We start from the raw sequence: 17,304 nt of genomic DNA, 5'->3' as shown, positions 1-17,304 counted from the left end.
TTCCCATTGTTTCTTTTTTTTTTTTCTGGTGGCTGCAATGCCATATACCTGGTTAGCAAAGTTCTTAATCTATTTTGTTGTGCAATTTGGTATATCAGTGCCTGCGATTGAGGGATGTGATGTATTTCATGTTGTGATTAACTTACTATCATTCATGTTTTGGTTGTATAGCCAAAGTTTTGTCCAGATTAGGTCTCAAATCTTTTGGATTTGTTTTGAGATGAGTGCAATATATATGTAGGTAATATTCACCAATCTCAAAGCTAGTCTTAGAGCTTTGAGATCTATCCTAATCACTTTTTAATCAGGATACTCTAATATAATTTTTTTATAAATTTCTTCATGAGTTAACTATTACATTGCCAACCAACTTTCTCCTGGTATTCAGGTATATCAAGTTTGATACGTTCACTCCAGCTGCAGAACGTGGCCTTCCTGTTACAAGGGTCATAAGTCGCATGTCTTTGCAGCAAATATTAGCCAATGCTGTTGGTTATGATGTTATTTTGAATGATAGTAAAATTGTAGATTTTGCCGACCATGGAAACAAGGTCAGTAGAGCTTCTACTCTTTGGCTTTTTCTTTTTTTTTTTCCTTTCCTTTTATTCTAATTTTGAAAGTTAACAGCACAAAGTGAAATATTATATTTCACACGCTTAGTTAGAATTTATAATGGATCTAATATGCTAGCATTGAAGCTTAGGTGACTGTGATTCTTGAAAATGGTCAGCAGTATGAAGGTGATCTTCTTGTTGGAGCAGATGGTATTTGGTCTAAGGTAGTTGGATGTGATTTTTTTTATTAAATATTAAAGGAAGCTGTATATTTTAGATAATAATACCATATATAAGCAGGTACGGGAGATCTTATTTGGTTACAGTGAGGCATCTTACTCAGGATATACTTGCTATACTGGTATTGCGGATTTTGTGCCTCCTGATATAGACACTGTTGGGTATAAGTCCCTCTTTTAGCTTTTCTTTTTCCATTTATCTATATGCATTTCCTAGAAAATTTTTTGTTGCTGGTTTGGAACTTTGATAACTAGTGAGTAATTCAGGAGAGCGTTATCATTTAATGTATGCCATTTTTATGAAATTTCTGTTTACGTTGCAGTCTAATGCTTGAGGAATGCTTTTTTGAAGGTACCGTGTTTTTCTTGGTCACAAGCAATATTTTGTTTCTTCAGATGTTGGTGCTGGAAAAATGCAATGGTATGCATTCCACAATGAACCACCGGGTGGCTCTGATGTGCCAAATGGTATTACCTCTGCATCGATTTCTCTGTACTTTAATTTCATTCAGTGCTCGCTCCAGCATGTGTAAGGCCAATTGAGCTTTGCCACCCTTTTTAGAAATAAGTCATGTACAAACATAGAAGGAATATTGTTCATCAATGGAGAAAGAAAGCTTCCCAGTTCGTGGTGGGGCAGGTTGATAGAATAGAGTTATTTGCACAAACTAAATAGTTCTTATGTGAAAAGCAAAGAATACCATTTTTAAGAAAAAGTAGAAAAACTCTTTTAGAGTTTATTGCTTGATTTTGTACGAAGTGTGTAAGTATCTATCTATAGATTTCTCTAAAAGCTTACAATAGAAATAAATCAATGTTATTTTTAAAAGAAGAGGATAAAAAAGTCATCAAGAGGGATAGATGGCTAGAATAGGAAGAGGGGAGGCATATATATTGTAATCTAAGGGCCATAAGATGACCAATCCAATAGTTAGAAGACTCAATCCATATGCTTAAGGATTCTAAGCAAGTTTATCAACCCACTTTCTAATTTCTTTTTAATGAAGTGTCTATCCACCTCCATATGTTTGTTATAATAATGTTCTACTAGATTATGAGTAATGCTAATGGTAGATTTATTGTTATATAATATCTTCATTGGTCATTCCCTTTTGATTTTTATTTTTTTTTAAATAATTTTGATCCACATAAGCTCACAAAATCCCTGGACAATAGCTCTAAATTTTGACTTAGCACTTGATCTTGAAACAACAGGCTATTTATTTTTCTTTTTGTAGTAGTTGCACTATAGATTTCTCTCGGAAGAAGGCTTTTGCCAAATTGAACATGATAAGTTGTGTTCTTATTTGGCTTGATTCATCTAACTATCCAGTCATAAAAAAGGATAGTTCGGCTTTGTTGACAGTTTAAAAAGTCTAGTTCATCCTAAGCTTATTGTTAAGTCGACACAATTAGCACGCCTAATCAATGAGTATCAAATGCTTTGGCAATATTTCAGTTGATGCTTTGATTGCGTGAAAATATATTTATGATTTTCATACTACAACACAATCATTGTAGAACTTTAAAAATGTTAGTATATGATTTACACAGTATATGCAATTGTTTTACTGGTAAAATAAATGAGTAAAGCTAAACCTTTCACATGTAGTTGTAAAATCTCTCTCTCTCTCTCTCTCTCTCTCTCTCTCACACACACACACACACACACACTCTCTCTCTCTCTCTCTATCTACATATTTCTATATTTTTTGTATATGTATCAATTGAATATGATCGAACAATTCCTTTTGGTGGTCGTACTTTAGCAAATAAGCTGAAATACCTCATTCAAGCTCATCTCGTTTAGTTGCCAAACAAGTAATCTTGAACTAGTTATTGAGCGAACTAGAGCATTTTGTGAATGTCGAGCTTTTTGACACTCTTAAATTCATGCCTTTCTAGAGACTCCTAAAGGCTTATGTGCTCTTTTAGATTCATTTTGGGGTCCAACATATGTTTTTTCGTTGTGAAAGTTGGAGGAAAAATGCCCTTCTCGTTAATAGAACAAAGAGATCACAAGGTTACAAAGGAAGAAAAAATGATACACCGAAGAGTTCAACATAATGCAATTGAGTAGCACTTAGTTTGATAGCTGCATAATAAATCTAAAGGCTTATCTTGGAAGGTTGAGCTCTAACTTCTTCTTGACAATAAGGAGTTCCTTATTCCCCTTATAATGTTTATGCTTGGGGGATGATTAAACCAAATTATTTTATTTGTTTTTTTTTTTTCTTCAAAATTTTACGTTACTAACAGGAAGATGCCCAGTGTTCTTAGAAAAAATATTATTGTAGGTGCTCTCTAGAGTGAGAAAGCGCTTTTGTTGTTGTTTGTAGAATCAATGACTCCAAAAAGAGAAAAAATTCAGCTCCAAATATTTGAGAAAAATTAACTTTGAAGAAGATATGAAAGATCATCCTATGGTTGAGAATTACATGTCACACAAGTTGTAGCATCCTAGTGTTTTTCAAATGTGATAGGAAATGAATACAATTTCCTCGAAATTAGTGAATGACAATAAAAAATTAAGAACACATCAAAATCTTTTTTATTTATTTATTGCAAGATCTATAGAAGAAAATATCAATATACAGTTGGATCTTCAATTGGAGATGAAGATCCGGCTCTCCCACATTCCTAGCCGGCTGCTAGAGCCCTCACAACCTAAGAAATTTTAATTTCAGCAAACTCAAAATATCCTCCTAAAATCATCTTATTGATAGCCTTAAATAAGCTCCCATAATTCCCTCCCAAATCTTACCCTTTCCCTAAATAATTTCCCCTCATATTTGAATTTAAATTAGATTTATTTTCCTAATTAATTCTCTCCCAATTGTAACTAAAATTTTCCTAAACACCCTCCCTTTAATTCCTTCACATATTCCCTAAATAATTTCCTCTTAGATTTTGAATTCAAATTAGATCTCTTGCTTAAATAAATCTCTCCCAATTGTAATTTAAACATTCCTAAATAATTCAAATTTGATTATAACCTTCCTAAACATCTCTCTCTCTCTCTCAATCAAATTGGCCGGTCCATCAATACTTCCCTCCCCAAGTGTCACCTTGTCCTCAAGGTGGAATGAAGGAAATTGTTGTTGAAGCATTTGACTAATAGCACTGGACTGAGAAATGGACTGACACTCGGTCAAATAATCCCTTCCTCCATCATCCTTCTGGATTTGGGGATGACGATACAGATGAGCACTGATAGGTGAGACTCCATTCAAGATGATTGATTGCATGCCCGCATTCCTGTAGAGGAGGCAACCCTTGAACTGGTTGGACCATCTTTTGATATTGTTGTAGAAGTGGCTTAATCATGTCTGGTGCTTCTATCTTCCCCCCATCTTTTTTTCCTTCTCAACTTCACCAAAAATCTCACTCCTTCACCCTTTCCCCTTCTTGGAAGTGGCTCCAAAGATGGCATCTCTATTCTTCCCCCAAAACTTCTGCCTCTCGATAGTCCCTCATCATCCCTATATTAGAGTTTCCCTCACTTCCCAGTCCAATAAATGGTGCTCTCGCCTTTGATGTTGTTGGTTGGGTGTGAAGTTCCAATAGTTTTTTTATCATTCCTTCTAGGTTGAAATTTTTTTTCTCCATTGATGTCATTCGATCCTCAAACGCCTATTTTAGTTGACAAACTTTTTCTTTAAGATGCTCGTCCAAGGCATCAACTTTCTTTGCCGCCATAGGTACCAAAAAAGTGCTCTGATACCAATTTAATAGGAAATTGATACAATTTTCTCGAAATCAATGAACGATAAAAGGAATTTAAGAACATACCAATTTTTTTTTTTATTGCAAGATATATGAAAGAAAACATCAAGACACGGTTGGATCTTCAATTGGAGAGGAAGATCTGACTCTCCCAAATCATTAGCCGGCGGCTAGAGCCCTCACAATCTTAGAAATTCTAATTTCAGCAAAGTCAAAATATCCATCAGAAATCACCCTATTGTTAGCCTTAAATAGGCTTCTATAGTTTCCTCCAAAATATGCCAACTTTCCCTAAATAATTCCCTCTCAAATTTGAATTCAAATTAGACTTATTTTTTCTAATTAATTCCCTTTCAATTGGGATTAAAACTTTTCTAAACAATCCCCCTTTAATTCCTCCTTTTTTTTTTCTAAAGAATTATCTCTTAGATTTTGAATTCAAATTAGATCGCATGCTTAAATAATTCTCCCCCAATTGTAATTTAAACATTATTAAATAATTCTCTTTTGATTAATAACCTTCCTAAATAGCTCTCTCTTGATTACGAAACTTTCTAGTTTTCTCCCAATCAAATCGGCTAGTCCATCAAAATGCTAGGAAATTTATGCACCTATATGTCCATTCCAAAATAGCCACTTTAAAAGAAACTAAAGCTTTCAAAGTACAATTATAGTTGTCTATTTGAATTTGACAATTGATTCAGGTTGATTCAAAGTTAGAATTTTTTAATGCAACTACTATATGATTTAGTCGGCTTTCATGAAATTTTTTTTGGGAATCGTATATCATAAGCTATCAATCAATATAACAATTCATTTTTTTAATAAAAATAGGCAATTAGTAATTTTGTGCTGCAACTGCATAGGGTTGGCCATACTGGGTACTTGATTGGCTGACAACTAGTACGGGGGGTAGTCTTCATGGTGTGTGAGGTCAAGTGGTTGGGATTTCATATTTTGAAAATAATAAAAACATGTAATAATCATCTTGGATGTTTTTAAAAATAAATTGATTTGGTAATCAAAACAAAAAATACTTATAAAATGCTAACCTAATATTTTTTGTTCAAAATTTAAAAAATAAAAAATAATAGTAAAAACTAAAAGTGATGTCAAACAAACCCTTTATTCTTATATTTTAATTCGGATTAAATTTCAAATTAGTCCATTGATTATTCATATATGGTCATTTTAGTCCCACAATATAACGTTGCTTCAATTTAGTCCCTCGACTATACAAAATTGATCCTAAATGGCTCCTTTAGGACTAACTTATGATCGGTTTTTTAAAGTTGGGAGGCTAAATTGGGATAAATTTTATATCACAATTACAACATGCAAAATTATTTTGGATCAATTTTGTATTGTCAATGGACTAATTTGGGGCAACATGAGTGGAATAAATTGGCTATAACGAATAGTCTGGGGACTATTTTGAGATTTATCTAGTTTTACTTCTTATGTTTAATTGCACTGCTCTTAGTTTTTAAACTAATTTTGTTATGCCTATCTTGAAGTGTATGGAAGCATGTGATAAGATGGTCACATACGTGAATTTTGTACCTCTAATGCACGTAAGTCTTTACTTGTTTGATATGATATAATTGTAAGGGAAATACAAATATATAAATTAAACTAGATGTTAGCTACCAATTATTAGATCTTATTAAATTTATTAAAATATTAATATATATTGGTTTTATGAAATCATGACATTGTAAACTATAAAATATAATTATAAATAAATTAATGAATCTTAAGATATTTTTTTATGCTCCAATCATATAATAGTAAGCCATAAAAAATATATATCTTTTATATGATTAATTAATAATCAATTTTATTATCTAATGATATTATTTTGTTTCCCTATTAATATACATAATTTTCTAAAATATAATAATAATAATAATAGTACAAGAACAACCATAACAAGCCTTTGTCCCACTATGTGGGGTTGGCTACATGAATCTTTTTTCTCCATTGTGTCCTATTAAGAGTCAAATTCTCATTTAAATCTAATAAACCTTAATATATATCTTTTATATGATTAATTAACAATCAATTTTATTATCTATTGATATTATTTTGTTTCCCTATTAATATACATAATTTTCTAAAATATAATAATAATAATAATAATAATAATAATAATAATAATAATAATAATAATAATACAAGAACAACCATAACAAGCCTTTGTCCCACTATGTGGGATTGGCTACATGAATCTTTTTTCTCCATTATGTCCTATTAAGAGTCAAATTCTCATTTAAATCTAATAAAGAAAGGTTATTTCTAATATTTTCTAATCAAGTCTTTTTAGGTCAACCTCTACCTTTTTTAACATAGGCCAAATCTAATACATCTATTCTCCTAACAGGGTCATTGGAAGGCCGCCATTTTTCATGACCAAACTATCTAAGGCGACTCTCTCTAGTGTTATCTGTCATTGCTACTACTCTAACCTTTGCACATATATGCTCGTTTTGTTCCTGCCTCTAAGAGTAAATCCACTCATCCACCTGAGCATCTTCATCTGAGGAACACTTAACTTAATATTATGCTTCTCTTTTAATGGCAAACATTCTACGCCATCAAGCATTGCAGGTCTCACCACCATCTTATAGATTTTTCCCTTAAGTTTGAGTGGTACTTTTTTATCACACATCAAGTCTGATGCATTCCTCCCTTTCAACCATCCAACTTGAATTTCTACTAATAACATCCTTATCTATTTCACCATCACTCTGAACAATAGACCCAAGATATCTAAAACGTGTACTCTTATTAATGACTTGATCGCCCAAAGTTATAATCCCCCCCACTATATCTATTATTATTAAAATTACACTCCATATATTCAATTTTAGATCTATTCAAACAAAAGCCTTTAGACTCTAAGGTTGACCTCCATAATTCAAGTTTACCTTCAACTCTCTCTAGCCTTATCAACAAGAAGAATATCATCACCAAAAAGCATACAACAGGGTATAACCTCTTGCAAATCTCTAGTGAGAACATCCATGACTAAAGCAAAAAGATATGAGCTTAAGGCTGATCCTTGATGTAATCCGAGAAATAGGAAAATATTTGTTCAAACTACCTTATGTTTGAACACAAGTAACAGCTCCTACATACATATCCTTAGTGACTTGAATATAGGCATTATTAATCCCTTTCTTATGTAGAACTCTTCATAGCACTTCTCTTGAAACTTTATCATATGCTTTCTCTATATCAACTAAAAAAATATGTAGATCCTCTTTATTCTCTCTATACTTCTCCATCAAACCTCTCAATAAATGTATAGCTTCCATAGTGTAGGTCTCCGAAAGTATGCTGCTCATGGGTTCGAATGCAAAGGGTACGACCACACTATCCCATAGGGCAAAATGATCGTAGACCTTTACACTCGACATAAGCAGGCCGATGGAAGAGCAGATGGAGTTATACATACGATTAGTCATGGAGGATAGCGACTTTCACCTACCAACCTCGATGGATAATAATATATATAACCCAAAAGTCACGAGATTTCCCCCATTCGATATATCAGCTCGAATGGGGTTTATTTGATTGTGGGGATCGGTTTCCTATGGGCGCAAGCCCCTGTAGTTAATTACATCCTAGGCCTTGACCTAGGAAAACTCTCGATTAAGGACGATATATTATTCACTTCTTAATTTGGTGCACAGAAAAAGTTTCTAAGTTTTATTTCAAAGTGTCTCTTTTATTTATCTTTAATGATGATTAGACGTTTTTGAATGGATAAAGATATGATTAAAATTTTGAGTTTAGAAGATCAAAGATCGAATTATTACCCTAAGAGAAATGACAGACTCAAAACACACCAGAAGTGAAAGACACACTGAGGGGTATACAACCTGAGCTTATGCTTGCCTGGAGTGAGATGCCAGCTAACATCCTAAATACAATCAATCGCCCTATATGTATACAAGATATGAAAGCTCTATCCTAAGAAATCAAGGATGTGTACTTTAGAAAATTTCAATCAGTGACTCTATAATATGCAAAATAGTATACCTAACGCTGTATGATACATGAAACAGACTCAAAATATCCCTAGCTTTACTGATGTAATGCATGCATGTAAGTGAAGTGCAATGTGGAGTAAGGTGTGTGAAAACAAATGCATGACATCCAGAGTACAGAAAAATAAATAAATAAACACACCAGATACCCTCCAAGCAAGGTATCTGCATCATATCACGATAGAAAATTATCCTAGCGATGCCCACTTCGTGTGGGAAAACAACGATGTCCATGGCACAATAGGTGGCCTACTCTACAGGTCTAAATGACCCTGATGCTCTCTAGGACTCATAGAAGGTGGGGGGTATCATACCCAAAACCAGAAAAAAGCCAAAATCCTAGCGATGCCTACTTCGTGTGGGAAAACAACGATACCCAATAGCACAACTGGGTGACCTACTCTACAGGCCTAAATGATCATAATGGTCTCTAGGGCTCACAGAAGTGGGGCAAGCTTTGACCTATAAGGCCAAAGCTTCGTCAGTGCACTAACCTATGGCTGGCTGCCTAAACATTTTAGAATACCTATTAACAATGTGTGTGGAGTGTAGCAATTTCGATATATAACTAAAAGTTTACTTTACAAGTTGCAGAGATTATACTTGACTGTGGCGCTGCCACTTAAAAAAAAAAACTCCAAGCAAGCAGATGATCCCAGATTGTGGCGCGGCCACTTAAAAGCCCTTAAGCAAGCAAATCGTCTCAATGTACCTCGCAAGACAAAATAAAAGAAAGATACACAAATGAGCGTAGATACCGTTCAGAAAAGAAATACAGGTAAGTAAAAAAAGTATAACTGACAGAAAATTTAAGAATTGCATTTTATAGAACGTGTATATGTAGTAAACACTAAACAACAAAAGAAAATATCGGCCTAACCTAGAGCTAGAAGTCGTGTCCTAACCAAACAAGTCTAGGTATGTGTAACGGTGTGTAGTTTTGGATAGGTCCTATGTAGGATAGTTTAATTATAATTGCTTTCATTTGATTTGTTAAAGAGCAGAAGGAAGATTTTAGTTTAAGTCTAAATATTAGTACTTTAGGATTGATTTTAAATTTTTTTTTTATTTTAGTATTTGATCGATTGCCACCTTTGTTTCATACCGAGGCCGTAAGGTTTATTTCACCCTCCTTGGGGCTAACTTAATAGCCTCGTAGGCCTGTGTTACCCAATGACAACCAATTTTGTTGAATTATTTAGTTTGTTATAAATTAAAAAAAGAAAAGAGTGAATTAGGTAATTTATTATCAATTGATGTTTGATTCAAATCATTAACAATTAATTTTATAGTTTAGCACTCCATTAAATCCATTCGTGGCGTTGTGCCACCGGCCCACCAGGCTCGAGGAACCAGGCCTCCTTATGACACTTAGCCCTGCAGCTCGGAGTAGTCCATCCAATAAACTTCATCTTTGTAGTGGTTGTTATATATTAAGAAGTTTGTTGACTGATTTTAAAAGATTGATTTAAGAGTTTGATGAATTTCAGATGAGTGATTAGGCTTTGGGTTATAATGAAATCTCTTAATAAATTCTTTATGATTCACTTAGTTATGTTAGGTTTTGATCCAGTTGATTTAATATTAAAGGTGTTTTAGACTAAGTGTGTTGTTAATTATTAGTGGGTTTCATTAAAGCTCGGATTTTAGAAATCTTTTATGTTGGTAAATTTTAGCTTAAGTTTGCTCTCATAATTTAATCTACACATTTTAAATTTTGGTTTGTTAGAAGTTGATTAAGAGATTGGTTAAATTTGATTTAAGTTTATGTTTTAGGTTTACATTTTTAGTGATTTTACATATGTTGATTATGGTTTAATTAGAAATCAAGTGTTTTAATGCATTCCGAGTTGGATTAAGATTGATTTGTTGGTTGATCATTAATAAATTAAGGGGCGCTAAACCTAGGGAAACGTGTCACTAAGTTTAAGTTTTGATGTCTCTATCCTATAAGGGACATGCACCTTAAATCTATGTTGTCTAAGACTCAGTCCTTAATTTTTGTCCTTAGGTCACTAGTGTTGTAGGGGACAAAAGGAGGTGTTTTTTTTCTAACCTTTTTAAACATTTGTACATGTATCAAAAGATGTAGGAACCTATGAATGAAATAGTCCAATGAGTAGAAAAGTAGCAGAAATACGAGAGCTAGAAAAAAGAAAGAAAGTGCGTAAAAAAAAAGAACGAATGGAAATCAAGATAATAAATAGAATGTTGGCATTTTATTATTAGACATGCTTCTTCGAAGCCCAGCATGTCTCTAAAACATCATTCATTTCCATTCAATATAATATGAGTGAGAGATAAGGTGTTTAAATGTCATTTACTGTCCCCACGTTCCAAACGAAGCACTTGAATAATACATGACTCACTTACACAAATTGTTTTCAAATAAACTCAATGCGACGAGGGAAACTCAAGCTTCCAAAGTAAAAAATAAAACAAATCCTTTTTTTTTCAACCGCCGTATCCTTCCTATCTTATATATTGAAGCAAACACTAATAAAAGAGAGATGACCTATGCAAGATAAATCACTTCATCCCAAAAAGAGAGATCTAAAGAACTTTCTGACATCAATTCACTTCACAAAAATTACCAATCTCAACAAAACTTATGAAAATCTTTGAATGAAAAGCCACAAACTTTTCCATAAATCACCTACCCAAAATCCTCTTCTTCTTTTGACACAAAACTTTATAAATCAACCAATAATCAAGTGCTTCTTACTTACATTTGGAGTGGGGTAGAAACCAAAATCTCAAAAAAAAAAGGAAAATTCACAAAAGCCTTCATTCTAAAACGTTCACAAAACTATTACAAAACAACTCATAATGCCCTCTAACAAGGAAAAATACAAGAAGTGCGATTCCCTAGCTCAAAACAAATCATTTTTATCTTTCAAATTTTAAAACAAATCATAACCATTTCATGAGATAAATAAAAAAAACTCTTTTCATTAAATCATCCACAAATGCTATAACACAAATATACATGGAGACATGGAGACTCTCTAATAAACTTCCATAACAACATTATCAAGTCAAGTGTAAGTGGCATGGTATAAATACAAGCATGCATAAAATTTTCTAATAAAATATTTAGTCATGTATATAATAATCTTCCATTCATGAAACGAATACGATTGATTCCATTTTTTTTAAGGTAGGGCTTAACGAAGAATTCAATATCGCCATCTCAACTTGGAAGGTTCAATGAAAATAGTTCTAACATTTCTATTTCAATTCTAGAAAAGAGACTAAAAAGAACTTGTTGCTCATTTTAAGAAAGAAGTTTAGTTAAGGAAACCTTTTCGGGAATAGTCATTGTTGAACACACATCCGACACCTCTATAAGGGAGAAAATGGTAGCACCATGCATATTTAAGGAAAGTAATCATAATTCTTAAGCCAAGTAATGAAAGAACTCAACCACCACATAAAACCTCATAAATCATCTCACATTCATTTTTATTCCAAAAGGTCACAAATGCCTACAATAGATTTTAGCAACCATTTCCAAATTTTCTTCCAAGGCACTTAAGAAACTCACCAAAAGAGAAAGCTTTATAGCATCATTACATTAAATCTATAAATACAACTTTTATATGAAACATAAACCCAACGAATGCTTTCTAACATGTAAACCAAGTGGATATTCTTCAACATGGCGTGCTCCGCAAAACTTTCCAATCATAAGACAACTTATAAGATTTTCGACATAAAACCAGTCATGGAATTTTCCATCCCAAAAGTAACTCATGAAATTATTTTCTAATAGATTTGTATTATTGAAACTATTGCATATTTTGAGAGTGAAAACCCAAAGTCATGCATTTCCGAATCAAGTAGTAAGCAAACAACTTATTTGACATTAGACCTCAACCAAAATACAATTATGAGAAAGAAGTTTTGATACAGATTTGTTCTCTCAAAATTCAACAAAAAGAGGTATTCCCACCAACACGAAGCAATACCATGCATGAATCTATGCAAAACTCAGATTTAAAACACTCGACCATTCTCCAACAACCTCCATATTATGCATCGTCAAACATTTCAAGAGAGTTTGCAAGTGTATAATTCAAAGAACAAAAGAATCCACAACGGTTCATATGTTGGGCCAACCTTCCGATATGGTAAAATTCATATGATCACAACAATGCCTTTTGTTAAGGGCGATATCTCATGTTATAATGATAAAGCTCATATCTAGATAAAGTAAGGCGTAGAAGATCAATATCCAACCCAAGAGGTATAGAAACAACAACAAATATCCCTCAAAAGTTAAATCTTACCATATAAATCTCTTCCTTTCAACTATCAAAACAATATCAAGCTACATCAACCTTTCAATCATGAAACAAATCCTTCATCACCTCCAAGAGTTTTAAAACAACATGAGTGATCCATATATGGAAACCACTAATCCTTACACCAACGAAACTTCACCAAATAAAAGGGAGACAAGATGCATCCACTTAAGGAAGGAGGGTAATTAGGTGCAAGAGAGATGAACTTAGAGGGCTCACCTCTTTCCCAATTTCAAGAGAAAATAACCGCATAAGAGACATGAAGCAAATAACGAATCTCTTTCCCCTTTCACTCTAGTCATTTTTTTAATGAAACCACAAACATTTGAGAACAAGAAACTATAATCCTTCATTCCCAGCAACAAAATAATTCTTCTCATAGGAATTTGGAATTTAACATTCTTATCAAGACATGGAACCACAAGGAGGATCAATCTATTCCTCAAAGTTCAAGAGACACTTCAACCAACATAAAACGAAATAGCATTTGGATTTAAAAGAAAACAAACTCACATTTGAAACCCAAGGAAAGTTTTCCAATACTACTCCGAAGATGTTTCATAAGAGACTCATGAGCATTTATCATCTCTCCCTCCCAAACCCCAACAAATATATTCACTTCAACTTAACAATTATGTCAAAAAAAAAAAAAAAAAGATATTTGAGAAAAGAAAGAAAAATCATTCATCTCCTTCCAACGATTCAAGAGTAACACATTCCTTTCTCAGACTTTACTTGCCAAAGTAGTTGGTAGGATAAAGTTGATAAGCATACACGGTGATTTGTGCTATCTGAACACATCCTAATCACATTACATAAACCAAAATAACAAAAGAATGTAAATCTCGTATGTAACCATTCAATTTTTTTTTAAACAACCTACATCAACACATAAATCATTTGCTTGGAGAGACATAGCCATTACCATAATTTTTAACATAGTGAATAATGAGTAGGAAGGAGAGAATGGAGGTGAGAGGAAGGAGAAGGAGAAGAAAGAGTGAGAGAATACTCATCTTGCATAAGGAAGGAAGGAGAGGCAGCGACTAGGGCTGGAGCCGAATCCAGTTCTAGCGTGCAAGGAGTGACGGGAGCAGGGGATCGGTTCCGTCTAGGGCTTCGGATGAGAGAGGGAGAGGGGGATGTCCAACCTGGTCTTCCCGCAAGAGAGCCGAGGGAAGAGGCTTGGCTAGGGTAGAACGTTTAGTAAGGCTAGGGAGAGGCGACTTCAGCCTGCACTTGCAATCACGAGCCAAGAGGTGTGGGGAATGCTTCGGTCGCTCCTATGGTTCGCAAACCAGTGACTGGGGAAAAGGGAGCTCGGCCAGGCTCCTACCGCGAACCAAAGGGGAAGGGGCTGGGGTTCTGGCCTCTGGTGTCGTGTGAACCACCAGGAGACGGGAGCAAGAAGACGGTCTTCTGGCTCACGAGAGAGGAGGAGACCGAGTGGTGGGGAAGCTCGGCCTCTGGGCTTCTGCGAACCAGAGGGAGATGGAGAGCTTCGCCTGAGCTAAGTCACCCGAGAGAGGAGCTTCGGCTCCTCTTGCTTTTGCGAATCGAAAAACCAGAGCGTCCCTGGGAGCGGGTGCGAATGCCCTCGTCAAAACCACGATTGGAGCTTTCCTCCACGCCAGTCCAGAGAGATCCCGCTCGATTCCACGCGAAAAGAAGCACCATAAAGGAGCTCCGTATTTCCGATCCTTCTAAAGACATATGTATATCTCCCAAAACAGGTATATCGCGCGACAAAAAACAGTGGCGACGACAAAGTTCAAATTTCGATTAAATCAGGGTCGTATGATCTATTTACTGATATGGGATTGAATTTAAAATGAGTTTGGAAAGTTCATTAAGCTCTAATTGGTATTTAGATAAACCCATTGATCTGAAATTAGGTTCAAACTTGACCCAATTCGGCTCAATTCAGGCTAACTCGGATTCAATGCGGCTCGGCTACGCTAATTCAACAAAAAAATCAAACTCAAATTGACATCGATTCAAATTGCGTCGAGCTCGACGAGGCTCGATCAACTTGATCGGACGTGCTCGAGGGCAAAACAACATAAAATAAAAATAAAATAAAATAAAAACGAGGTCAACACATAGTAGACCTACTGGGTATGAATCCAAATTGATTTTGAGAAACATTTGCGTCACAGCCCATCCCATGCTCCATAACTCTCTCCCATAGTTCTTAAGTATGACACTTTAACTTAATTCCTTTATAATTCGCACAATCTTGTGCATCATCTTTATTCTTAAAAATAAGAATCAACACACTCTTTCTCGACTCATCTGACAACTTTTTAGTCTTCAAAATAATATTAAAATGTTTAGTAAGCCAAGAAATTTTTTTATCTCCTAAGCATTTCGACACCTCTATTGGAATATCATTTGGTCGAACAACTTTTTTATACTGTATTTTCCTTAAAGCCTCTTTAACTTCGGTTTTACTAATACATCGATAAAAAAAAAAAAAAATTCATTTAGGATGCTAAGGTCACTAAAGTCAATCACATTCTCATAATCTTCATTGAAAAGTTTAGCAAAATATCTCATCCACCTTTGTTGAATATCTTTTTCTAATAAAAACACTTTTTGACCTTCATCCTTAATACACTTCACTTGAACTAAATCCTTACTACTATCTCTTTGTTTAGCTAACTTATACAAATATATTTCGTACTCAGTATCTAATTTATTATATAAATTATTAATGCATACAAAGGGGGGGGGGGGGGGGGAAAAAAAAGTTAGATTTTTTTTTGGTGATATTTGGTCTCTACTAGATTTAGCCTCATTAATGTCTAGTAAAGAACCTTTTTAGCTCAATAATTTGTGTTTATTCCCCCATGTTGTTGTCCTTTGGTTCCCGTGGATGGCTCCTTGGTTCCCGTGGCTTGACCTTTGGTTCCCGTGAATGGCTGCTGGTTCCCGCGCCTTGGCTCTTGGTTTCCTGCGGCTGGCTCTTGTTTTCCGTGCCTTAACCCCTGTTTCCTGTGGCTGTTTTCGGGTCCCTAGCTGGCCTGTTTTCCCGACGCAACCAGGGGGCTCTCCCCGTGGATTTAATGCCCTGTTCCTGTGCAATGTTGGGCTGCGTTTTGAAGATTTTTGGGCTGCTGTTTGAAGAGATTTTGGGGCTGTTTTTGACGAATTTGGACAGTTTTTGGGACTGATTTGGTGCTGTTTTGGAGGAATTCCAAGAGACTTTTGCTGATTTATGTGTAGTTTTTACTGCAGTTTTTAGTGTCTTGGCCTTTTATCTTCCTATTTTAATTAGCTTTTAATTAAGTTTTAGTGGCTGTTTGTATTCCTTCTTTTGTGCCTATAAATAGGAGTTGTTTGTGGCTGTTTTAGATATGTTATGTGATGCGATTTTTGGAAATGTAAACCTGCGGGTTTCATGGAAAAGCTTGCGAGCTTTGTCCACCTTCTTCTCATCCCCTCCGGAAATCTTGCGAGCTCTTGCCACCCTTCTTCTCGGGCTTCTAACCTCTTTCGTCTCTCCGCAAGTGCCACTCCATCTGTATCATTCTTCTCAAAGTGAAGCAAGGTTAGGGTGTCTTTTAATTTCGAGTCGAGTTTGTAAGTTGTTGTAATTTTGTTTTTAAAGTCGGTCTTAGATTTAAAATATAAGAGTTTGTTATTCCTCATCTTTAGTCGCTTCAATCACTTTCGTTTTATTTTAGTGGGTCGTCGGGGTGTTAGTTCGTCGGGGTGTTAGTTCCCCCAATCACTCGTGCGGGCGAGGGGTATAAGCTCCCATATATTTCTTGTCCCCACCCATTATTAAAAGCTAAATCTTTGCATTCAAATTGCTTTCTTAGACTCATAATAATAATAATAGTAAACTAGAAAAATATTTTATTTATTTAGTTTAAATGCATGAAATCAATTTTATAAGAGAAATGGATTTTTTTTCCAGTGGCCGAGATTGTGATATGCCAGCAATCCAGGCCCAAAAGCAAAGGCAAGAGCCCAAAAATTTACCACATGAATTTAGTGGAAGACTAGGTGCATTGGGACACCTTAGAAAAAGTCTTAATCTTCCCACATTTCCGACTAAAAAACCTGCAAAACTAACTCCATTGCAAGCCATATCCAATCATCTTATGCAAAGCATATGAGTTTATCAAAAGATCGGGTGCACTTTCCATCTTAGAAAATTTCGTAATCTTCCCATAGTTCCACCTATGAAACCACTCATCACTATCTCTATTACAAGCCTTACCTAGGCACGTTATGCAAACAAATGTTTCGACTCACTTTAAGAACTGAGGTTCATCCACTTCCAATAACATACAAAGAATCAAATTGTCTCTTAATCAAATTTTAATAGAATCTAACTAGGCTTAGAAGCTAATGTTTCCATTTTCAGTCTTCAATAAGCAAATGACAATAGAAGTAAAAGACTTGAATTCAT

At 34.7% G+C, this 17,304-nt stretch overlaps 1 protein-coding gene across 1 annotated transcript in view; it reads left to right on the top strand.

The window, feature by feature from the left end:
• LOC110097029 (zeaxanthin epoxidase, chloroplastic) overlaps positions 1–17,304 on the top strand; it is a 30,859-nt gene that overhangs the window by 680 nt on the left and 12,875 nt on the right. The window contains exons 2-5 of the mRNA XM_020823236.2: positions 389–551; positions 704–778; positions 855–955; positions 1,146–1,261. Coding sequence (XP_020678895.1) covers positions 389–551; positions 704–778; positions 855–955; positions 1,146–1,261 — 455 coding nt within the window. The remainder of the gene's footprint in view (positions 1–388; positions 552–703; positions 779–854; positions 956–1,145; positions 1,262–17,304) is intronic.

Source organism: Dendrobium catenatum, unplaced genomic scaffold, assembly GCF_001605985.2.
Source record: "Dendrobium catenatum unplaced genomic scaffold, ASM160598v2 fragScaff_scaffold_760, whole genome shotgun sequence".
Classification (NCBI taxonomy): Eukaryota; Viridiplantae; Streptophyta; class Magnoliopsida; order Asparagales; family Orchidaceae; genus Dendrobium; species Dendrobium catenatum.
The sequence above is the reverse complement of the archived record's forward strand: the minus strand, read 5'-3'. Positions and strand labels throughout refer to the sequence as shown.